Genomic DNA, 26,453 nt, shown 5'->3' with positions numbered 1-26,453 from the left:
GTATGTATTGTCTTTTTAATATAATTTTAATAATACACAAGAAATTGTTTTTCATCTATAAAGATGAAATTGAAGTTTTAAATTCAATTTGGAACTAAATAGATGTAAAAATAGTCTTATTGCAATATAATAGGTATGAGTGACATTTCAATCAAATCAAATTGTAGAAGTTCCTTTTGTCGAAACTCAAACAAAACATTAACCTTATACTATGTTATATATTATGTTAAGTTGAGCAGTCTAAACAATAAACAGAAAAAACATAATCGATGAATTTTACTGTGCTCATCTTACACACTGAACTTATTTAGAATATACAATTAGTTAGTAATGCACCTACTTAATTTTATATAATTTAATCATTTATAAAATAAATTTTATTTATTATTATGGAAGGAATGTACATGAATAAACGTATTGTAATTAAAATGTAAAAGATAAATGGAATATGTTTATGGAATATAGCACAATTCTTTATAAAAAAAATTTGTGGTTAGTAGATAAATATTATTGATAAGAATCTTTAAATATATTCTATTGGTAATATTTTAAATTCTATATATTAATAAACACAACCTCTTAAAAAATAAAAATAAAATATACAAAATATACTATGCTATAAAATAGTCATTACTCTTTAGTAATTTTTCAAACAATATTAATTAATACATCATTCACAATATTTATAATTAAATATTTGTAATACAATATTGCTTATGACATTTCAATTAATATAATATTGAGTTAAATTATGTATGGCATTATTTGTTATTATGTTTGATTTTTAATTTGCATATTTTTTTTTTTTTACCTAATTCACAAAGCTGTTACAGCAGAGCTTTTTTTTGATGAGTTATTAATTTTAACTAATCTTTTATCTGAGTCCAATCTAAAATAAAAGAAAAAAGTACATTTTAAATAACATATTAAAAGTAGAAATTGCACAATATATCAATAAATTAGACCTATTAAAATATTGTTTAAATTAAAACTTTTTATTAAAAATACATGATATATGATTAATTTGTAGCAATTACATCACTGACAGATAATTAATTTTTAAAGTATAAGAATTTGAAATGGTTTTGATATAAATTAGTATTTTTTTAAATTTATAAACACTAAATATTAAATTTCAACTTTTAAATTCATTTAAATGTAAATAATAATTTAGAAGTCTATAATTTGTGTATTATGACAATCACACTTAATCAATACAATTTCCTGCATGGTTACTTATAAGATTATAAAATAATAAACAGTATATAGTGATTATTGGTCTTATTATTTTACCTTTTTGATTTGTCACTCGATTTTTCTAATCTTTCTAGCCGCTCATTTATTAATGATAATTGAGAACTATCATTCTGTAAAAAAATTGTATTTAGTTCAATTTCTTTATAGCAAAATAGATTTTTGTAGAAACTTCTTACAGTAATTTCATTTTTATTAGCATTAAATGAATTTAATCTTGACTCTAATGTTTGTTCCATTAATTTATGTGCTGCTCTTATTTCTTGAACGATATCTAAAAAAAAAAAAATCTATAATATTTATACATTATCTCACTGAAACTAAAATAAACCTGTGTTACCTACATATGCTTACAAAATTGAGTAAAGTAATAGAATTCAGTAAGGGGTAAAAAGTGTTTTTAGATATCTAAAATGCATTATGAATTTATGATAAACGTTTTAGAAGTGGAAAGATGGTATTAATGGTAGATCGGTAAATTTTAGGTACCAATAGTAGCTGTGATAAAGTAAAATATAACATAAACCTGCAATGAATCATTGTTGGGGTAAGAGAGAAACTGTGTGTATTAAAGTTTATAACTAATGTTCTTCATATCACAGATAAATTTAGAAACTCATTACAAACAAAATCTAAATGGATACAGCTATTAGAGCTGTATTCACAAGCATACATTATTATCACAAATTTTAATCAATAGTTTAGATTAATCATTTTATCAAGGCATCAAGCAAGTGAAAACTGGGAAAATTAGCAATATTCAAAACTAAATTCAGAGCTGTTGCATATATATATATATACATACTCAATATTTAAGAAAATTACTTGTAATAGATCCTGGATCTGCACAACCACATCTGTCATTATTTTTACTTGATATATCCAATTTCAAATTTCTTAATTCAATTTTCACTAATTCTAATTCATTAGCTAATCTCTGATTATCCTTTTTTAATTCGGCCACTTCATTAGCATAGTAGGTATCATACGATTCTTGATCTGATTCACTACTAAGTAGTTCAAATTTATCATCTTGATTATTTAAACCGGGATCACTATGCGTACGTTTAATTTCAGATTCGTTGTCTGCAATATTAATAGGAGGTAAACTAGTAAATTGATCTCTGGATGACATATGTTGACTGGGTTCTAAATATTCTCTGCCAATACCAACTGACATGTATGGTTGATATATAGGATATAAGGTATGAAAGCGGGGGTCAACGGGTATATTAACTGGAACAGGATAACCACAAACAGCAGAATCAGACATGGTAGGATATAATCGTTGATTGGATTGATTCCACTGAAATGGAGAGAATTCAGATATTTGTTCATTACAACTTGGTGACCGATTATCAACCTTTGGATTTCTTGATTTTAATGGTTTAGGTTTTCTTGTAGCATTGTAATGGTTTCTATTATTAGCGGAAACTCTTTCAAGATTATGATCAGAAAAATTAGGTCTGAAATAAAAATAAAAACACAAAAATAATGTTATATAATATATACATTCATAAAATTTAAGTTAGTTTTATTGTAATATAATTATTACCTGTTAGAGTTGTACATTTTATAAAATATTAAAATCTAAGTTTGAAACAAATATCCAAAAATCTAAATAATAAATTCTAATTTCTAATGAATCATTTTATTTTTATTTTATATTTAATTAACTGATAGTACATGATAATAATAATTATGATAACACAGTTGATGACCATGAGCCCGTGACGATTTACGAAGAAAATATGTGGATAAATATTTATATAAACATGAATATTAACTATGTAGCATTGTAACATAGCCCATACGTCATTAGCCAATATTAATAAAGAACCTTCATAATATTAAACATAAAGTATAGGAAGTATAAAGAACTTATAAAAATTGAATATAAATAATTGGAGTATTATATATTATAATATATTATATGCAATTATTTATGAACTAAAAAAATGTATTTATTTTTACTTTCTGGTGGATGAATAATTATTGGTCATTGAATTAATATTTTAGTATTTAATAACATTTTAATAAATTAAATAAATATTGATTTGACTTGAGAAATAAAAGAATAATGTATGATACTTTATAAATGATCACTATTTATAAAACATTTAAAATTTATTAAATTCTCAATTCTTATTCAAACAAACAAGGTAGATACATATTTAGACATAGGATTCCATAGATTATAGTTGATTATAAAGTGTATTTTGTAAGAACCAGGGGGAAAACTTAAAAGGAATGATATACCTATATATTAAAAATATGTTTTTTTTGTATCTATAGCAACATATCTTGCTTATGCCATAATCATTTTATATAAAACATTTTTTGTTTTATTTGTTTTAAAATATCTTCATTCATCTAATAACAAAAAAACATAAGAATAGATTAATTAAGGAGTTTTTGATAAATGATAAAGCAAACAATATATTTCTAGAAAGTCGAATAAAGTATATAAAAAAAAAATTTGTAATCTTATTAAATGTATAATAAATAATTTTATTATTTATTAAAGAATACATTAAATTAATATGTATTTAACATTTTTTTTGAGCAACTATTATAATACTGAATATAACGTTATATTGACTGAAAAAAAAACAATATTGCTGAAAAGTTTAAATAAACTTAAAATAAAGAAAAATATATTTATAATTTTTTTGGTAACAAAAACATTATGGCTAAACATGTTTGATGAGATCAAAAATTAATAGAATTATAAAACTAAAAAACAAAAATTACATTTTACAAATCTACAGTTTCCTACAGTGTTTAAATTATTTTGATTTATAATATCACTATAGTATTATATATTATAATTATATTATTATAGTTCAGAAATTACCACAATTTAAACATCTTAGAATACAATGTATTGAAACATAACAATACAATATACTGAATTATAATATAAGCAAAAGTTAAGTCGACTTTTTTAAGCTAATAACAGAATATTTCTGTATTTTTTACAAATAATATAATAACAATTTTTAAAACAATAATAATAATAGTCAAGAGAATCCAATCAACAATAACATAATAAAATAATAATTAAAAATGTATATTTTATAACTTATTACTAACTTATATGAACACAATTATAATAAGGCTTATTTTTATAGATGCTAAATTTTTACTAGATCAGGGACGGATTTATACCATTGCAGCCCCTAGTTAACTTTTTTTGTATTGTTTCAATTATACACCAACAAAAATAAACATGGTTTGACTAATAATTGTTTAGGTTCATACTTTTATATTTTATGAATCATCGTAATTGTGAAGTGGGATATTATACAATAGGTATTTAGAGAATAATTAAGGTTTAAATAAGCCTGCTATTAAACAAAATAATTGATATAAGAAATATACAAAATATAAGTTTAATACAAAATTGCCGTCTCTCAAAAAAATTATGTCCTAGGTTGATTATTTTGAGACATTAATCTGTCGCCTTACTAGTTTTTTCTTAAAAAATAATAATAATAATTAGTTATGTCAATTTTATATTTATACATATTTATTTACTAATATTTAATTTGAACACAATTACTGTGTCACAAGTTAATTGTTATGGGGTATAGTAAATATATACAAGGGACTTTAATACACTCACTATTTTTATTGAGGTACTGAAGTATCTGTTTAGATGTACTGCATCACTAAATAGTAATGAAGTTCAGTGCATATTTAATGTGGTAAGTTAAAAGAAGCTAAATATATTTAACTTTGTCAAACAAATAATAAATATAGTAGATAATTTCATAATGTGTTCCTTTATTTAAATTTGTCCTACATAATATGTTAGATTTTATATTAGGCAAGTTTATACCTAACTCAGATTCAATTTTTTTTTTTTTTTTTTTTTAATGTTGAAAGGTTTTAGTGATAAATTTGTGAAATTTGGTATTTAGTTATAAAATATAAATTTGTACTTTCTGAGTAATATTAACATTATAATAAAATTCACAGCTATAAAATTTAATCTCACGAATAAACTCAACCTAAATATCATTTTACTTTAAATATAATATTTACTTGCCTTTTTTAACATTTTTAGTATTTTTTATACCATACTCTGAACATAAGCACCAAGGAGTTAAAGTCTTATTACATTTTAATTCTATATCCAACACTAGTGTAGGTACACCATCTATGAGCAACTCATGTTTTTTTTTTACAAAATAATTAACATTATGTAATCCAGTGTGTCTATCACGTTTTCTTGTTACTTCGCGTTGGTTATAGCATTTTGTCATATCGCGTTTTCTAACAGTTCGATCATGATTGTGTCTGAAAAAATTGGAATTAAACTTTAATTTTACAAAGTTTTCTTGTTTAAAATATGTGTAATTATACAAATTGATTCTTTTACCTGAATGTATTTGATATGCCTGTTGTTAAATTTCCTGGTCTATGGATACCTATCTTGGCTTCTTTAAGACGTAAATAGAACTCATCATCTTCAAGACCCCAACCCCAATAATTATTGCTTAAGCCATCAATTTGTATAAAGTCTTCTCTAATAAAATAAAATAAATAAATACAAATAAAAAAACAAATTTTTAAAAATAAAATATAAATTACATACTTGGTAATAAGTAGAATGCCACCCACAAATGAAGCATAATGGTATCGTGGATGCAAATAAGGTGCAGCAATGTGGTTAACATGACCAGTTGGAGGATAATGATAATCAAGTGCGGGGTTAAGAGGTAATAAATCAACATCATGCATAGCTATATAATCAATCATGCTATATAAGGACATTATTTCTTTAAATCCAGCATTAATCAATGAACCTCTGTTAAAACGGTACTGATCAACCTGAATGTTAAATAAAAAAGAATATTTTTAAATTTATTATAATCATACTTAAATATGACAGTTTAATTACTTGGTTGATAACAAATATTTCATGGACTACATCTTGGTTTTTTAGGAACGAATTAATATGTGGTACAAATTCTAAAAGCTCGTCAAACCTTTCTTTAAATGGTATTATAATGCCAAGTTTATTGCCCTTGAACATGGAAGAAGCCTGTTCTTTTGAGCGTATATTTCCACCATTTTCAAGTTCTCCTAAAAAAAAAAAAATAAAAATTTAAGTATCTATAAAAACTAAAACTAAATGATAAATATTTAATATTTCATTCACATTTATCAGATAACAATAGAATAAGTAATGCAGAATATAGGTACTTACGCACATACAACAGTGACAATAATAGAGTGATTACCAAAGTGAGTATGACTCCAATTAATAAAATTTTTGCTTTAAACATCATGATTGTTAAATTTGTGTTGATTTTCTAAAGATTATATTACAATGATCATAATTCAGTTAGAAGTAAGAACATTGCAATTGATCCACCACTAACAAGAAAATCTTTAATTGCTTAAAAAATATTTTACTTATTTAATTACAATTACTTTTATTTATATACCATTTATTTAGATTAGTCCAATTTCAATTTTGCTGAAAGTACATTTAATACGATCGAAATATTCGAAAATTAATCCTTCGATCATTGTAAATGATGTATATTAAAAATGTTTCCTATTTTTAACGTATTTAGGTAACCAATTTATTTATTTTATTTGGAGCAAGTTAATTCTAGGCAAAAAAACATTTAAACATCGGCACCAGTAAATTTTAATTATTATCAATGCAAAATATCTACCGAAGTTCTTAAGTACCGACTATCGGACTATATATCAGAGAATTATTATCTTGCGTTTCTATTGTGTTATCAAAAAAAATCTTTATTATCACTTCAAACCACGGTTGTAAATGACAAGATAAACAGGTATAGACTTGTTATGACTGAATATTATGATTAATACGTAAATACTTAATAGTACGTGAGTACGTCCAGACGTACTACCACCGAACTACCGCAGTACCGTCTCCAATACTACTAAACAAAAAAAATATTTAATTAAGATTTCAGATATTATTTAACTTTTAAAGTTTTTACTAATTAATGTGTGGTTAACAAGATTAGAAATTTAATCATTCGTAATGTCGTCAATAATGGTAATTGTTAAATTTTATATTTAATTTAAATTTGATTTTCTATAATGTAGAATCTGGTGTTGTAATCGCGTCAAAAGAAATAGTAAAATTAATCATTAGCGGACATTTAGTTGAATTTTTAGGAAGATGTAATGATAAAAACATGAATAGCAGTAATAATAAAATTTCAATTTGAGAGGAAGTCTAAGTCCCTCTATGCCTTTCGTCTCTAGATGTCTGTCTATGAAATTAATTCATATTTTTTAATTGTGGTTGTAACTGGGTACAAGTTGGAGATTTTTTATTATGAATGTGTGTATTAAAAGCAATCACGTATCCAGTTATTATAGCACTATTTTCAAATTTGTGTCAAACAGTCAAACTATTTAGTGTTTTGTTTTCTGTACAAGTTATATTATAGTGAATTGTGTATTTTAGATGGACGATAGTGGAATAGACAGCGATACTACAAAGCGTCATAAAACTACAACAGAAGATAATGACAGAGTAACTATATACAATATGCTATATACTGATTTAATGTTATTGTGTATAAAATATTTATAACGCTATAATAGTTTAAATTTAATCTTAAACTTTTAGATCATTCAGTTTAATTAACTTTCTAGGTATTAAATGTTGTTTATTTTATAAATATTTCATTTTTTTAACACAATAATTATATTAAAATTATATAAATATATACAATATGTAAAAAAACACAGTATACCATATGAAATAAATGTTTTATGTTTATTGTAGAACAGTGACGAAGACAGCAACACAAGTGATTGTTCGATGAGAGTTACAAAACCTTCATTTTTCCAGAAAAAAATGGGCAAGTCGATAAACCAGTTAACAATCAACATATTATTTTATTTATTATTGTATGGTTTTATTGTAGAAAAACATCCTATTTTATTTTTATTTTTGTATATTTTGTTTAGATTTAGCTTTATGTTTCTTTAACATTAACTGAATTTTTGAATTATTTTATCATGCACGAATGCACGATGAAAGAAAAACAGTGGTAAGATTTTTTTTTATCAATTTTAGTTTTCATTTATTTATTGTTGTTATTCCTGTAGAATTTGTTGTTTTACAATCTTATTTTTATTGGGTTATGATTAAATTATTTTTGTGATTTACAACAGAACAATATGCTAAACCAGGTTTGATGGAATATAACCAAATGGCTGTTCCGAACAGCAAATCATCCAAGATAGATAAATTACCAGTATTAGTAGATTGGGATTCATCTGACAGGTAATTTTTATTCATATATTCATCTTAAAGTTAAAAATGTACATTTTAGCTTATTTTTATAGTGAAATGGAAATACGGTTTTTTCCTGGACCAAAGGCTAGGCAAACATTGAGCGATACTTTCAGTCTACAAGAATTTCACGGATCTATAGAATCTGAGGACTTAGACTTGATACCACCGCAACATGCAACTAAAACTGATAATCAATGTTGCAGTTTGGTTTTGCAAAGGTGTACAATTCTTTGAGATTTTTTACTAATTTTAATTATTTAACATAACTTCCATAAAAATAAATGACATACATTTTATATAAAATAAATCAAATATACCATAAATATTGTGTTGACCAGCTTTAGTAATATTGACTGATGTTAGAAGCTGAAATGACCAATGTTGGTATGTTTTATGAATGTTTAATTATTGTGTTTTTTTTTTGTTTTGTCAATAAATATTGTTATTAAATAAAATACTGTTGTTTATTTTATATTGTTTTAAAACTAAAAAATAAAAAGTTTAAACACATTTTTAGTTTAAAGATTTTCCATTAATTTGAAATGCACATTCATTATTAATATTAAATGAATTAAACTCTAATTACATTATGACTACTAATCATTAATTTAATTAATTAGTTGATGCATTCAAAGTAAATAATAAATAAGTAATAATGTACAATTGAACATTAGTTGATAAATTAAGTGATTCGATATTTTAGTTGATTTAATTAATAATAAAAAAGCACATTTTTAAGTGTACATTTTCAAATCAAAAACTTACTTTATTTTGAAAATTAGTATTTTCCAAAGTCAGTTAAATCAAACATAATTCTATCAATACATATTGTATAGAGCTACAAAGAAATATTATGTAGAAAGAAAATAATATTGATCCATTAAAATGTTAAATACGAATTGATTCTATAATTTTATTATTCTCCTGTAAGTACTTAAATTGCCTATTCAAAACGCCGCCTTAAAAAAACTAGCTATAATATTATGTCAATATCGTGTTTATAAATGATAAGTTAATTCAATGTAAAATCGAAGTGGCATAAAGAAAACCATAAATTATTCTCAGCGTAACACTTGAATTTTGGACAAAAATCAATATACATTTATAATACGTCATATAGTTTAAAACGTTAAAATAAGGTTATTATAATATTTTATTTGCGATAAATTTATCACGGAATAAAATATTTTATATTTGTTGGGTTTGAAGGTGGGTGGTTTGAAGTGCGGGGGTGCATAATGCTTCATGTCTTTGTCAATTGCCAGTCATATAAAATTAATCCATTAATATTTCTTGACACAGCTTCATTGCATTTTTAACGGACGATATACAAATACACGTTTCCATCAATTATTATTTATTTTATTATTAATTATTGAATATTAATCGATTCCCGTTTCACATAAATTCTAAGTCATGCTACCACTAAATATATAAGTGTTCCATAACTTTTTTTAGTTTCAAATCATTAAGGATAGTTACTATTACAGTAGTACATAAACAATTTTAAATTTTGTGTTTGTGTATACACAAAATAATTACACATCTATTCGAATTTATGTTATTAACAATGTTAATCATATCATTTATATCATAATAATACATTTGAGTATTTGACTATTTGGTGCTTTTTTTTTTATAAAATATTTGGTTAAATATTGAACGAAACGATTTGCGTACATTAGTCGTCTATTGACCTATTGTAATCCTTTTGTTATGGCTTCGCTGAACGCCGAAAGTTTAATTTTACAATTAATACCAGTTGAAGCATTAAAAAATGATCCGTCCAGCAGACAGTAAAAGTATTTTTTTATTTTAAAGTTGCTGTTCGAATTTCAGATTAATATACTTAAATATATCAATTAATTTCATCTAATATATTATATATTATAAGCCAAATATTAGGTGGTATCTATAGATGTAGTATGATGCTACGCAGTACGTATTGAGATGCGTGCTTATAGTGCTTATACTATATATTTATATTATAATAAATGAATTTTAACGTGAGCGTATTCGGAAATTGATTATTGTTTAATATAGTTCACAATACTTACTTTTTTTTTTATTTAGTATATTTAATGTGTATTAAGATAAAACTTATATTGAATACCTACTTACACAAGACATTTTTAACTGATTTTAAGATATTTTTGGCTGTTCTTCAAAAAGCTCCGTACGTTCCTATGAGACAATCTGTTACCTACAACCTACATGAAAATATACGCCGATTTATTAGGCTACATCTATCTATTGGGAATATACTATGGCATAATATATACCAGTGATGCGCAACCTTTTTTGATTCACAACCGACAATAATACGACTTCCCTTCCTACCAACACAATGCGAGTATATAATATATATTTATTTAATAGTCATAGTATACATAGTATATAACTTTTTCATTTGGTGTAAAATTATTGGTGATCCATTAATAACATTTCGAGACCCCATCATAGACACCCCTATTTTACCTTTAATAATTAATTTTTTCAATTTCTGATTTTTCGAGATTTTTAATAATAATAAAGATAAAATAAGGAAGACTCCTTATTCTTACATAAATCGTCATGTGGCGATAGTTAGGTACTTATATTTTTAATTATTTTTCAAATATGAATCACCTTTTTTATTTGGTTAGACGACTAAATCGAAATTCAAACGAGTTATTTAACCTTGTTCAAATTTTCGTTTGAAAGTTTCTTGAAGCTGGTCAGGGATTTCGTCGCCGTTCTTACTGCCTGGGTGATTTCTTTATCTGTTGTTTCTTCACCCACGTCCTTGATCTCTAAGTTCTAACCAACGTGTGTCAAACAGTCTGGTGCAGTTAGTACCACTTCCAATAGCTTGTATGATTACTTTAGTCAAGACTCTTGTGTCAGTTGACTCCCGATCTAGTACTACACTGCACACAGAGATGGCCGCTTATGGTCTCATTTAATACACTGATGAGATTGCCTGGTACTTGAACTTATTTATCAGCTTTAATCGTTTTAAGCATGTTTGAAGAAGTCAACGACTTAACAATGACACATTTGGTCTACGCTTAGGGTTTTTTGCGTTCTTTCTTCGGTTGTTTTATCACTCTCTTCCATGGGACTTCTGCGGTTTTTGGCTCTGGATATTGGGGTCCTGCCCGGGGTAGCTTCCGGCGCTGCAGAAGACGAGGGCACAGTGTCGCATTTGGCTACGATATTATTTTTTGCTTCATGGTCCCGCTGTTGGCTTGTTAGATTAACCGTGATTGGCGTTGCTTAAATACAAATATAATTTATTAAAAATATGGACCATTAAATAAAAAATGATGGCAATTAACAAACACAATACTTTTTAAATTTTTTTTAAATTGAGTTTCGTAGTTAAATAATTTTAGTCATTTAATACAATAAAGTTGGATTTTCAACCTAATAAGTAATGAATGATGATTAATATTTATAGTGTAGTGTGTGTGTGTGTGTGTGTGCGATTATGCAGGTTATGTCGATAACGACGCAGCGTCGGCTGTCTGCAGGCTGCACCTGTAGATAGTCTAAACCTTATTCTACACTTTAACAGTGCACAATATGTTCTATACAGCATGCACGATGCAAGTTTGTTACTTAGGATAGGAAGTCCAAAAACTGTTAATTATATTTGACGTATCACAGCTATCGCGTAAAGAGGTAAGAAAAGTATGTTTCCTTTCCCTTAAATTTACATGTAAATTCATACGACTTTTGTATAGGCAACACGCAGTACATAGCACCTCCTAAGTACCACATTATATAACTTGATCTTGATGCATTCATATTTTGTTTATTTGTGAAAATATACTGCATGCATTTACTTATATAATTATTTTACTTTTGTTCATATTTACTCTATATTACATATTTACATATTTACACGGCGAGTGATGTCGATTCTATTTAATTTCTGTTTAAGTTTTTCTATTTAAGTTCTGTAAATAAGAGCACTAACTGATTTGTGTGAAGCTGGCTACGCACGGAGTGGTTTGATCGCGGTGATTTGTTAGCGGCAGTTTTGTAAAAAATATTTAAAAATCGATTTTAAAACCACCTATGTATATAAGCAAGCCGCGGAAGCGGTTTCTAATCACCACGGATCATAATCCAAAACGCGCGTGGTCAAACCGTTCCGTGCGCAGCCAGCTTAAATTGGTTCATGAGTAACATAAGTCTGGTGGCGACTTTGACATGATAAAACTTCTGGAAAAAGTTTTTACGTCTTTAATGAATATTATCATATTAGGTATTTATTTTTTATTACCATCATAGTAAATTATCATTATTATTATTAGTTCAATAGTACTTAAAACTTTTAGAACTTCCCTCCGAAATAGCATTAATTAAGAAAATTGAATTTTTCAAACTTTTGCCTTTATTTACACAAATATGAATTATCTTTGTGCTAAATTTCACGTTTCAACTTTTACAGGAAGTGCCTATAATTGTGAAGTGACCTATAATTTTATCGATGAGGAGTGAAAAATGTGATAACCTCCCCCTTTGAAATAGCTTTAATATTATTTTAACATTTTATGTTACAAGTTTAGGAAGTAGAGATATGCGGGTGAGAAAAACAAATTGAATTGGCTCATGTAAAGATACACATCATGCAGCTTAAACCTGACACGGCACATTGTCGTTCGCTCTGATAAATTATAGTATATATTTTAAATTTGCGCAATAACAATAAATTTTGGATTATTTGGGCCTAATAAATGTTCAGCCGAATACTGGATACCAATGTTAATAAAACATCCATAATAATATTCAATAATACGAATAATCATCATTTATCAAACAGGATTGCTATTGTACACTGGTTGTTGTTATACGAATTGTAATTTATTTATTTATTTTAATAGCATTTTAGATGTATTATTAAAACTTAAAAGTGAAACTATATAAATATTATTAATACCCCGACGTTCGTCACAAGCATGGCTTATTATTGCCAATTAACTTAAATGCAGTGTTGTAATTTTAATCTTTACACGTGATTATAATCTATTTGGTTTTAGTAAATAAAAATAATCGCGCATACCTAATATTTTAATATATAACCGTATAATAATGTCACACAGTCGTTATGTTATCATCATAACATTCATAACCTGCACCGGTCTGCACGCGCGACTAAAAACATAATAATATTATGCCACAGTTGCAAAACGTTTCGTTCATCACGAACACGGACTGAGATGGATCCATCAGACGGATTCGCGAGTACGGAGAATAATATTATTTTGTCGGGATGTTTTGCGGTGAGACACAACACGCCCACCATTCGCGCCACGTGCTTCGCACATCGTTGCGTGCATTTCATAAAATTGAAAAATATTATAGTCACAACAATAATAACTTTGGTGAAGTTCTCCGCGCGGGGCTTACGCATAATTTATATTAGCGATAACAAAGATATAGTGTTAAGCATTCAGCCGATTCGGGCATTCTGCGGCGCAGCGCGTGTAATGATATTATCGCGCGCCGCTGCGAACTGGTCACGGGGTGTGCGCGGGCAAGTTAAAAACGCGATAATATTATATTAATATTGTTATAAAAACATACGGCGGACGGCGGGAGGAGGGGGAGACGATCTCCGAAATCGGTAACGCGCGTGTACAGTTACATAATACTATAATAGTGTAACATCTAGTACGGTCAGACGACAATAAAAATATGTTTAATATTATTATGATTGGCATCATATTTTTATAAATTTAAAAACAATCGCGATGGTGGGACGAGAAAATTACGTAGCTCTGGAGATGAAAAAAACACTCTGGAGACAAAAAAAAAATCGAATTAGAACGGCCAAATAAATGGACGAATAAAAAGGACATTTCAAATTTGGGACTTTGGCTCATTGACTGCTCATATAATGTTTAATAACGTAACTGTAAACTGTTCCTCGAGAACCTTAAGGCTAATAAAAAACATTACAATAGATTGTGTGTGTTTTATGGTTAGAAAAATTGTTACAGGCGAGGCAAATGATTACAAGTCCGCATCACTCTCATCATCCCTCTTCTCGCTGTCACACTGCGTAAATTTCACGAGTGAAACGTAACGAAAAATTATTGCGGGCGCGCGCGCGTACATTATAAAAATATAAATTATTATTAAAGTCGAAAACGCGCGTGTTCGGGGACGGAAAGAGGGAGGGGGAGAAAGTTTTTCGGTTTTTGTACCCGAATATCGTTAATGTACATAATATGCGACATGACGTTTTGCGCCGTACGATCACCCCGTCGTCGCAGTGCTCTGTCGCGTCGCGTCATCCGGTCTACATACACACGCGCATAACATTATTACCTACACATCATACAGTGGCGACATATATATATATATATCTATATCATATTATTATAAAACAACATGTCGGGGGCGCGCGCGTCCATCCACCGCGGTGTACGGCGTACACGCACGCCACACTCCGTCGTCCGCCCGGGCCGCCGCCGGTCGCTATAGCCCACCCACCCGCCGCCGGCTACCGTGCTCCGCGTCCTGCACGCGCGGTGGCGTCGGTTTGTGTGTATAGCGACAACACACTACCGCCGCCTCGGTGTGCACGCAATCGATTGCGCGTCGCGTTACGACGTCGCGCGCGCACACGCACACGCCGCGCGTATATACGATATACATGTGTACATAGTACGTATATTATGATACGACCGAGAGTATATACTCTGCGTGGTGCACGTAATAACGCGAACGCGCGCGCGCGCGCGGGTCCGCTCGACGGACGGGCGGGGATGTCGCCCGAGCCGCGTTCCGCGCGCGGCGCACGTTTTATAACTCTGCCTCGCCGTGTGCGTGTGCGCGTGTGTATAATTTAATATATATATATATATGTATATATACACGTATACACGGCACACGCACATATACGATGCATGCGTATACGTTTGCGCGTTATACGCGCGACGTCGACGCCTAGCAGCGATTCCCTCGGCCGCCGTCGCGCGTACCGCATTATAATATACCGCGCGCGCGGCGCATATAACGGCGGCGGCGACGGAAAATTTATTATTATTATCGTTGTATTATTTTATAATCGCAGTCGCAGTCGCAGTCCGAGCGTCGCTTAAAAACCCACGCACGTCGTCTCACAGTCGCGCATTCGCGTACGCGCGCATAATATCATAACAACGCACAATATTCTTTACGTCGCCTACGACTGCTGCCGCACGCGTTGTACAGGCGACGGTTTTAAGTGACGATTATACGACGTCAATATCATTATAATATTATTCTCATTACGTTTCCGCGACATCAAAAATAACGGCGCGCGCCCGCAGCGCATGTACGCACCCACGTCATAATAACAATTATTATTATTATTATTATTTAGCGCCTGTAAATATAATGTGATATATTATCATATAAATCGCTTTGGTCGTGTGATATACAAAATATAAATATAATAATATTATGATATCGTTTTAATATATTAAAATAATATAATACGCGCGTCGTCGCCGTTGTGCGCGGTCAGAGTAGTCGCACACCGTCCGATCTGCGGTTCCCGACATGAAAAAGGCGGCGAGCAAAGTGCGCGACGAAAAACTGTTGGCCGCGGTGCGCGATCGACCGGTGCTCTACGATCAGTCAATGCACGTGTTCAAGGACTACGGCGCCAAGAACGCCGCGTGGAAAGAAGTGGCTTCCGCCGTGGTCGGTTCTCAGGACAAACAGGCCGGTCAGTTATAGTTATATCTACCTAGTACCTATCCTTCTATCTATATATATATATATATATAAATCTATTTTTAGGATTATAATTTATGATGTAATATAATTTATTACGATAAACACATATCAATATATAATTCTTATTCGTCGTGTACGAACCTATTATAATAACTAATAACGATTATACTTAACAGTTAACGTGTATATAATGCATATACATGAGTTTCAATGGCGTGTCATACTTTAAACTTCGTTGGGTTAGTAGTTAATACTATACAGTGGCTTATTGCTAAGTCTGGGGGGGGGTTGACTCCGGGGTGAAGATTTAAATTTTAAACTAACGATTTCTTAGATCATAGTATGATGTTTTAACCAGTTACTACTCTGACCGATGCACGCTTAATATATGCAATATACTAAATGTACAGTCTTTACCGTGGTTTATGTTCGGATTTGTACAGCGGTTAAATTATAAGATGGGTAATTAAAGACTATCTCCGACTCGTCAGCCCACTTAACAACCTCTATATACGACGTCTGATTGTCCCGCGGTTCGCGCGGACATGTTAGCGGCGACTGACGTTGTTCGTGTAAGTCGATCAACCGATGTTTTCCCGCCAAATTATTCATTAACCGCGTGTAGTGATACATAATAGGCAAACATTACAGTGAAACGACCCCTAACGAATAAATACAAATAGTGCACACGTTATTTTGCAAACAAACTTTAAATTGAACTGGCTTTTCAATACCGGACACTCTCGGTCGCTGAACTTTCGTCCGTTATTTTGAGGTGTCCGCGAGGGAATGTTGAACTATAATATATATTGTATACATACACATATTTTCGGTGACTGGTGATGTATACAGAATATTAAACGTATCATATAGATTAATTTATTATTCTGTATGTGCAATACGCGGTCAAATACATATATATATATAGGGCGGGAAACTTCGTAATTATCACGGATATGCTCAGAGTGAAAAAAAATATAATATTATTATAATTTGCGCATGATAGGTACGTGCGTGCGATCACCTTGGATACGGCATGTATACAGAAACCATCGTAATTGTTTCGATTTTTGCAGAAAACACAAATCGCACGTTTGTTTTTTTTTTGTACGCGTTGGTTTTGCGATTCACGCCGAGTTCCTATTTTTGCATCGCACTAAATTACATACATGTGACATATACGAATACCCTCACGCATTTTTACGGTATAATATATATTATTCGGTTTATCGCGTTTTGACGAAATATTACGTTTGAAATCAATGATATGGCCGATATAGGTATAATGTATTTAAGGTCTAACCTAGCTACCATAATACTCGGTATATATATATGTATGTAGTATGTTTACTCCTTATTTGTGGTTTATTGCTATATATGTCATTATAATATAGTGCTCAAAAATAGGTTAGGTGCGCATGGGGCACGTAACTTCTCAATTATGCTATTTTTTTTTACTAAAATCCCCGATCTCCGGAGGGGACAAGTTAAAACCTGAATTAATTTTCCGTAAGTGTATACACTAAAGATTTCAATTTTCGCTAATAATACTACATTATAATTGTCGATAAATAAATTGAAAAATTTTACCTTAATGAATTTTAGAATGCATTATGTTTTTGATTTCAGTTTATGGTCTATAATATAAACATGTTTGTTTATTTGGTACGGCTTCTACATCGTTCTTATAGTGTCACGTCGGTTACGGCAGCCCAATTCATTCATAGCGTTCTTTTGATAAAACGGGGCACACTTTTTTACGCTGGGATAATTCTCGTGCTCTTAAAATGAAATTACGGGTTTAGCCATTTAGGGATTTATTATAATATGCGAACGCTATACAGTACAAGTGAATTCGTTGCGGCCTAGTATTCTTCTTATAGAAATTAAAAATAAAATAAAATAAATAAACATAAAAATATATTGTACTGAATATAATGTATATCATAACGGGAACTGTCTAGAATAATTCCGCGATTATATCATCATACATAAATGAGAATATCCTCGTCCCACGAGCATTACAAACAATAATGTCAGGACGGAGTTTTAAAGTGCACTTACCGGACTATTTTCAATGATTCGACCGCATCCTATTAATAATATATTCAAATCGGAACTAACCTGACGGATAGACGTACGTCAGACATACGGCGCGTATTACTTTTTTTTGTTTTTTGTTAAGCTAACGGTTCATTTATGACTATAGGTATATCAAAACTATGATGCTCGATTTCCTATTTCATTTTAAAAATCAAAATAACATTTTTCACACACTCAGAATCTATCTGTGGAAAATTTTTTAATAATTTCAGTTTTTATACTAAATATACAATTATATGGGTAGGTACACTAATTAATGAAAACTAATATAATAATACACAATTCAAGGTCGTAGCAAGAAAAAAACTTTCGGAGGAAGGTGGATAAAATAATTTTAATAATTAATTTTTTAATTTTTTTATACTTTTGTTTCTCCAAAGTATTTAACTCGTACATTTTATTTTATGTGTTGTTTAATACCTAGTCAAAAATAAAAACGATGTTTAGGTATATTATATGTATTTACTTAATTACCTAATAATATAGTTTATTTTTCGTTATCTTATAAATTATAATATGGCATGCCTACACAGATTGATTTTAATAAAAGTGAAATTTTTTCGAAAAGTTTTAACAGTTTTGGAATTATTTTTGTTTTAGATGATTATATTTTAGAAGTAATTTTAATAACTAAATATTTGAAAAGTTTCAAACGAGTAGGTACAAATTGAGTAAAAATTAATTTAAATTAATTATAAACACCATAAAGTATTTTTCTACTACTTACTTGTTACTTAGTTAGGACTCACTGATTTTAATGTTTTTTTGTTCATATTTACGTTTTTGAGTGAAAATTATATATTAAGATTTTCCGAAGAGGAAGCAAAACCAGCTGTTTGATACTATTTCGTCAGATTATTTATGTTAAATTGTAATTGAGTTTGGTCTATTATTAAGCTTTTTTTGCTACAATAAACAATATAGAAGTTTTAATTAGGTAATATTCATTAAATTATAAATTCACATTATTTTTTCCAAAGAAGGGGGAATGTTTTGTCTTGTTTCTCTCCCTCTTCTTAACTTATAAATCCAGTTTAAAATTAATGCAAAAGTCCATACCTTTATTACTATACATTATATAAAATATTAATAATTTTAATAAATTAATAAACTATTGTTAATCAGTCATAACTCGTCTGACAACAGTGTTGTACCTTATCTACCTAAATAAATGTTCGACGACTGGTAAGATTAATTTCGTTAATATTTTCGTGATTTTAGTCGAACGGTTGAAAGTCCGTTGGAAAACGCTACGGGACGGTTTCGTCAGGCATTTGAAGAAGAAAAAGACGATGGAGATGTATACTGCGGCGGCAGCCATGCGCCCATACAAGCTAGAAAAACAAATTGCGTTCCTGTTGCCACACGTGTCCTTCCGTGACGAGGACGACAACGGCGGTAGCAACGACGACGAGGATACTTCTTCACTGCTAATGGCCACCGATATCAAGACCAACGAATGTGAATCATCGGCGTACGATCAACAGTCAGCCGCCGAAATGCTTTACGAACAGTCCAACATGGACAAGACGTGCAGCGAACACGAGGCCTTGGACCGGTCCATACACTTTCTGTGCGACCAGCGGTACAAACAGGCGGCCGCCACAAATTACAAGTGAGTTACTCGGTGAGAGGGTGGTCGATGATAAGGGTGGTACTTTTTTCGACCAAATATGATAAAGTAGTTTTCTCCTTTCGTTTAAAAATAATTGTATTCTTTTTGTTTACGGTTTCACGTTCAACATTTTGGGAAGTATTGTCTCAAAATTAGTTTAATTATGTTATTAAGCATAATTCAGAGAACTCCATGAGAAGCTCCAAGCTACTATTACTCTTCAAAAAATGATTGTTTATCTGTAAATTCAAATAATTATAATATAGGTAATTTAAAAGTTGTGTTTGTGTAACCATTTGATTAATTATCAATTGATAATCACATCAAATACAAAACACAAATATTATTTTAATGTACCTACACAAAAACAATATATTTTAGGAGATTAGATAATTATAGAAGCTGCCTCCTCGTAGTGCACTCTGAGTTATGTTAAATGGCTTTATCAAAATAATTTTGAAACAGTGCTTTCCAAAATTTTGAACGTGAAACCCTGGGCGAAAAGAATATAATTATTTTTAAGCGAAAGGAGTTGCGCCCGATAATAACATTATTGGGTACCTATTCTACAACAACACCTACGTTTACTATTTACCTATATCGTAAACGGCTTAACGGGTACGTATTGCGGGAAAGCTGCAGGGATCTAACAATTCTAATAGGGCACTAGCTAATAAAACGTAGTGGGTAACTATGGTTTGCGATCCACATCCGTTTAATTAACTATTATGTTAAGAGAAATAAAACAATGATATACGTTTCAAACGATTTTATACTAATTTAGGATTCAAAAAAAGCTTCTAAAATTTAGCTAGTGAATTAACGTTTGTCAAAAAAATAATATTTCAACTTTATCGTAATATTGTATCGATCCGCACAAAACTATGTACCTACTTATCTATAAAATACAAGGAGGGATAAAATAATTGTTTGTTATGAGAGAAGAAGAGCATTGATAACTTTGTCGTGAATCGACCATGTTGAGCCCTAGCGGTCAATTAATTGTATTTGCATGGCCGTGGTCCGTGGAGAAGGCTGGTTAGTTTATTGTCAAAAAAGCTATAAAGTGAATAGTGATAGTCTTAACTAGGTTATGTACCTATATATTGTGGCGTTGTCCTAATTTTGGTTGATACTATACGAATATAATATGACACTATTCTTGTATTCAGATTGGAAGATATGGACTCGGTGGACGCATTCTTCCATGCCATGGCGCAAACAGTCAAACAGTTGAAACCTATCACTGTGGCAAAGATCAAAAGAGCAGTGTCAATCATTGTGTCAAATGCAGAAATCGAAGAGATGGAAACTGTCCCGTGTGGAAGGTTTCCTATGACCGTTCCTATCACAAATGAATCTAAAAAGTAGAATTTCAAGTGCTATGTTATGTTTGTATAAAAAATAAAATTATGTATCATACTATTATACATATTTATACTATAAGGATTAGATATTAAACATAATATTTTAGTATATAATGTTCAATGTTAAACTTAATAAGAATAAAAACAATAAGAAATACTACTTGTACTTGAGGAGAATGCGAATGCCGAAGATAATTTTGTTTTCAAAATAGTGAGAATAAGATGTAGGTACCTATTTTATAATTCTGTGTTATCGCATCTTAATATTAATATATTTTTAAAATTTCAAGTGTCCAAAATAATGTATAAATAGTTCTACATTAAATATTAAATATATATGTATATATATTCTAAATAAATGTCAATAACGCCAATTAAAAATTGCAATACTAAAACTATATTACCCATGTGGAATTCTTGAAAACAGTTCTACAACCTACAACATGACACATGTAAAATTTTTTTAAACAAAACAATTTTTTGGGTTAACGAAAATTGTATCTTTAAAGTCCTAGTTAGTTTGATGTGGTTATTAAAGTATATAATAATTATAATTATAATTTAAATACATATAATTTAGGAAAAACTAGTTGGCAGAAACAAAAATCAAACCATTTTTCATTTAGGTGGAAATAAATAACTCCCTCTATAATAAATGTATATAAATTCGGAATAGATACTAGTGGGTCAAAGTTTTTGGCCTTATCATCACTGCCTTTTTTAGTATTATTGAAATGTTCTATAAGGTGTTTATTGTCGCCTATTTTTTCTCTCCATTTATTGGGGTTGGATACTGTATTCTCCAGCATAGATATAGACGGTATAGTTGTCTTCTCTGTTAGTATGACAATATGACATTATTCATAGTATTGAGATTGATGGGGTTTGTATGAGCTATACAGAATAATAAACTTAACTGATTTTTTTGTTTGATCTATAATACACATATATATAGATATCTTTAAAATGTACATAAACTTTAAATTTTCATACATGCACTAAAAACAATTCTTTCTTCTTATACATGTTATATGCATAATATAATGAGTATAATGTATATAATATGTATACTAGATATTGTTTGCTAATAATAAAATTTAAAAATTACAAAAGAAATAAGGCTTAAGGAGGAGATATATCAACTTAATTCTTCTTTCCCCACAAATACGACATTGATCTGACAACCACTCATAGTGACATACAATGAATATAAACGACACAGATACAACTAGACATATTCATATAAAATGGTAATAATATTATATTTAACAGTTAACACGTAAATAGAATAATTAGCAAGAAATACAAACATTCATTATGAGTTAAAATTGTTTAAAATCTAACAATGATTTATAAATTGATAAAAAAAATGATGTTCACCAAAACAAATGTATATATTATTTCGTTTTTGGAATCTTGATCAATGATTCATGTTAGTAAAATATTCTTTTATTAGCAATTTCCTAAAATCAATTGTTGTTAACTAATAACTATGATTAAAGTTATACATGTAGATGTACTATCTAATATTTATTATTTACTGTAAAATAAAAATACTTTTTTTTTTTATTTATTAAATGAGGTTGTTTATGGCAAATGAAAATAAAAATAGTTATTAAAATTTAATAGAAACATTAAATAAATAAATATTTTACTAGATTAACAATAATTTTAATTATTACCAAAACATTGGTTTTAAATATTTTAAACTTAAACATGACTTAAACATGTTTTCACAACCGATTACCTATTGAGATAAATTAATAATAAAATTGTAGATATAAATACTAATTAGTAATTATTATGGTATAAATGAGAGAATTCAATCTTAAGGAAGAAGTTGAACATAATTGGCTGGAAATAGACCAAATGTACCATCAGGGCTCAATCCTTGCCACCAACCTTGATCGATTTTATCAATATGACAAATTATATCACCAGGATCAAATGAAATTTCTGTATCATCAGCTAGACAATAACAAATAAAGTTAAATTTAATTTAAAAATAAAAATTTATTTTGTGCTACCTGCTTGGTAATCGTATAAGGCTTCAGCTTTAATTCCTAAATCATCTTCAACATTAATTTGTTTATTTTGATTTTCAATTTCTTCAGTGACTAATCCAGGTTTTGCTAATTCAATTTTAACATCTTTTGGTATTTCTGGTTCTGTTGTAGCAACAAAAGGTTTTGATTCGGTTTTTTGAATTTCTTCAACTGTTATTGAATCTCTTCTTAGTCTATCAGCGTCCTATAAAAGTTTCAAATTTGGTTTTTATATGAATAATAAAATATTTATTGTATCTTACTTCTCGCAACAGCCTTTCATCCTCTATTTTTTTCTGCTCTTGTTCTTTTTTCTTTCGTTCTTCTTCTTGTCTTAATTTCTCTTTTTCTTCTTCAGCTGCCCAAAACTTATCCCTTTCTGAAGAATTTATCTCTAAATTAGGTTGAATTCTTTTATAAGTAGTACCCTGGAAAAATTATTCTTTTATTAGATATTGCTATATAAATAAAAATAAATTGTATTGATGAATTTACAATTTTCTCTTGTGGCTGTGATTGATCAAGTCTTTCTTTAAATGAGTATACTGACCCTGATGACTTGGAAACTTTGGATAGTATTATATCTGTATCTACCTCATCATCATTACGTGCATTTATAGTTACATGCGCCCCTTTTAAAATGTTAGATACATCTCGAATGTGATTAGCACAAGTTCCCTTTCTAACAATGGGCGCTCCTTCTCCTTGCTGAAAATAACATATATGATTTTTTAAATTTAAGAAACATTTATTCATTGCAAATTTATTAACATTTACTAACCCAATTTATTAAAACACATTTATAAAGGCTAGTCTTTGGGTCTAAAACTCGACAGAATGCATACATTATTTTAGAGCTATTTAAGTCTTCTTTCATTTCTTCAATTCCCCCTTCTGCAATTATAAGAAAAATATAATAGATTTTTAAATTTATTAATTTACAACCTATATTCTGTCTAGCAAGAGAATATGCCACAATCCCTCAAAAATAGGTTCTTTCACGTATCCCCATATCATACACTGTAATAGTGGAAGCGGTCTCGATGGCAGAGTTGAGGTTATACATAATTAATATGTTCTCTTGTTGGACAGATATATAATATAAATAATACATAAAATAATATTTTAGTCATGACTTAAGCAACTAAATATAAAGAAATACCTCCTTGACTGATAAACTTAAGTACGTTTGTTGGACCCTCATAGCCGTACAAGGCCCTGCAATAAAAAAAAATTATTATTAATGTTGTAGTGTCAGACATCCTTCATTGCCTACAATTGGTGTAGTGTACTCACCAGTTAGTCGGTGTCTTGTCATCTACCACATCTTTCCATGTGTCCAATATTTTCTGTCTGTTTTTGTTCGCGTCCAGTTGGGACATGTTCGTGACAATCAAAGTATATGTAAGTAGATATAAGCTTGTTTAATATAAAATAAATTTTTACTATACTAATATTTATGTAACTGTTGTCAAATTTTGACTACAATATCGTCGTTACTCATTCATTCACCAAGTATTCACTAATTTACTATTCAATTTACTTATCACTTTATCAGTGTTATCACTGCTTGTTGCTGTTGTCTGTCAAAAGCATGATTCAAGATGGAATAATATCTGTTGTTCCACAAAACATTTGTTCCAATGATTTTTTGTTCCAAAATAATTTGTAACGAATGGGGCTATCGGAGTAAATTCTTTGTGGATAAAATTATTATTAGAAAAAATACTTTTCGGAACAAATAATAATTGGAAGATGTTTTTTATAGAAATATTAGTGTATTAGTGTTGGAATAAATATAATTTTAGAGGAACAATTATTTATGTACACTTAAGTTTGTGTTTTGTTTTAAAAAATACCTAATATTGACTATATAGTTATACTGTTATGGAACAAATTTAAAAATTTTATATTTATTTTGATAAACTAAAACCCTTTATCTGATACCATAGAATAATACTGATACATAACAATATATCGCGCTGTATTTTATACTTAACATTTGTTCAATTGTTCCCGGGTAAAGTCAAGTTATATAGCTATAAATAGTACATGTACTATGTACATAATTTTAAAAATGTACTGATTAAAAATCATCAAAATTTAATAAAAATTAACTATAACTATAATAAACATTTTAAACGAGAATAAATTCAATTTAAATATTGAATAAAATAATCAATTAAAATTTATATAATATGACAATTAATGAATTAACTCCAGATGCAAGTGAAAATTATTTCTTTTATAATTAACGTGCGGGTGATTTATTGATAACTTATATTAACTTATTAACAGTGGCGTATCCAGCAACTAGATTCAGTTTTCTTTTAAAAACTACAATCAATAGTTTAAGGTTTCAGAATTAATAATATTTTTACTGTAATAAAAAGTGATGACAAAAAGGACATCATTGTAAGACCAATATATTCATCAATTTGAAAATTTTTAATCTGGACCTAGTTCAAATTATAATAAACAAATATGTCTATAGGCGACCGAGTTTAATTAACATTTTGTCAGTTTTCGTGATTAAAATATGTTTTCTGGAATAGGTATACATATCCATACACATATTGTGTTGTAGTTACAGTATACACGGTTTCATGAAAGTTTTGATTTTAAACTTCCTATAAACATTATAATACATATATTGTTTAATAAGGAACCTTTGAAATATATTTAGATATGGCTAGAGGTGGAACTAGGATTTTTCATGCTAGGGGGAAATGTTAAAATACACCTAATCATAGATCAAGACTTAAATATTTTTTACACGCAAGAAAAAAAAATAAGACACTTAGGTGTTCTTTGGTGAAAAGAAATAAGAGTATAAGACATATCCTTATTACTTTCCATCGCAGGTGGATTACCCATCTTGGTTTCAATTATCTCTGGGCAAAAACGGGTAATACTGCAACTATAGTATATAATAAAAATGATTGCTATACACATTTTTGTAATCTATAAATTATATCCATACTAGAAAATTCTAATATCAATATAAAATGTATGTATAGGCTGAATGTCTATGAAAT

At 29.1% G+C, this 26,453-nt stretch overlaps 5 protein-coding genes across 6 annotated transcripts; 2 read left to right on the top strand and 3 right to left on the bottom strand.

Moving 5' to 3' along the window:
* Positions 1–715: 715 nt before the first annotated feature.
* Positions 716–2,872, bottom strand: LOC113554203. The gene is made up of 5 exons (XM_026957939.1): positions 2,810–2,872; positions 2,080–2,720; positions 1,434–1,528; positions 1,294–1,367; positions 716–889 (listed from the first exon to the last, which is right to left on the bottom strand). The coding sequence occupies exons 1-5, from the start codon at positions 2,824–2,826 to the stop codon at positions 817–819; spliced, it is 900 nt and encodes a 299-aa protein (XP_026813740.1). The 5' UTR covers positions 2,827–2,872; the 3' UTR covers positions 716–816.
* Positions 2,873–4,283: 1,411 nt separating this feature from the next.
* On the bottom strand, positions 4,284–6,947 carry LOC113552740 (xylosylprotein 4-beta-galactosyltransferase). Of its 2 annotated transcripts, none has more exons than XM_026955623.1 (6): positions 6,714–6,947; positions 6,473–6,642; positions 6,164–6,348; positions 5,858–6,093; positions 5,642–5,788; positions 4,284–5,559 (listed from the first exon to the last, which is right to left on the bottom strand). In XM_026955623.1, the coding sequence occupies exons 2-6, from the start codon at positions 6,552–6,554 to the stop codon at positions 5,301–5,303; spliced, it is 909 nt and encodes a 302-aa protein (XP_026811424.1). In that variant the 5' UTR covers positions 6,555–6,642; positions 6,714–6,947; the 3' UTR covers positions 4,284–5,300. The 2 variants fall into 2 exon arrangements, with proteins under 2 accessions (XP_026811424.1, XP_026811423.1); XM_026955622.1 differs by having other exon boundaries at positions 6,473–6,578.
* Positions 6,948–7,119: 172 nt separating this feature from the next.
* LOC113554166 lies at positions 7,120–8,988 on the top strand. The gene is made up of 5 exons (XM_026957887.1): positions 7,120–7,306; positions 7,724–7,792; positions 8,048–8,123; positions 8,440–8,551; positions 8,614–8,988. The coding sequence occupies exons 1-5, from the start codon at positions 7,292–7,294 to the stop codon at positions 8,795–8,797; spliced, it is 456 nt and encodes a 151-aa protein (XP_026813688.1). The 5' UTR covers positions 7,120–7,291; the 3' UTR covers positions 8,798–8,988.
* A 7,117-nt stretch (positions 8,989–16,105) lies between these two features.
* LOC113553395 lies at positions 16,106–21,664 on the top strand. Its single transcript, XM_026956709.1, has 3 exons — positions 16,106–16,274; positions 19,610–20,003; positions 21,176–21,664. Exons 1-3 carry the CDS (start codon positions 16,106–16,108, stop codon positions 21,372–21,374), a joined length of 762 nt encoding a protein of 253 aa, XP_026812510.1. The 3' UTR covers positions 21,375–21,664.
* A 1,307-nt stretch (positions 21,665–22,971) lies between these two features.
* On the bottom strand, positions 22,972–25,120 carry LOC113553316 (drebrin-like protein). The gene is made up of 7 exons (XM_026956591.1): positions 24,712–25,120; positions 24,578–24,633; positions 24,197–24,309; positions 23,911–24,123; positions 23,679–23,843; positions 23,398–23,620; positions 22,972–23,338 (listed from the first exon to the last, which is right to left on the bottom strand). Exons 1-7 carry the CDS (start codon positions 24,795–24,797, stop codon positions 23,199–23,201), a joined length of 996 nt encoding a protein of 331 aa, XP_026812392.1. The 5' UTR covers positions 24,798–25,120; the 3' UTR covers positions 22,972–23,198.
* Positions 25,121–26,453: the final 1,333 nt, after the last annotated feature.

Source organism: Rhopalosiphum maidis, chromosome 2 (assembly GCF_003676215.2).
Source record: "Rhopalosiphum maidis isolate BTI-1 chromosome 2, ASM367621v3, whole genome shotgun sequence".
Classification (NCBI taxonomy): domain Eukaryota; kingdom Metazoa; phylum Arthropoda; class Insecta; order Hemiptera; family Aphididae; genus Rhopalosiphum; species Rhopalosiphum maidis.
This window is presented reverse-complemented; position numbering and strand designations above follow the sequence as displayed.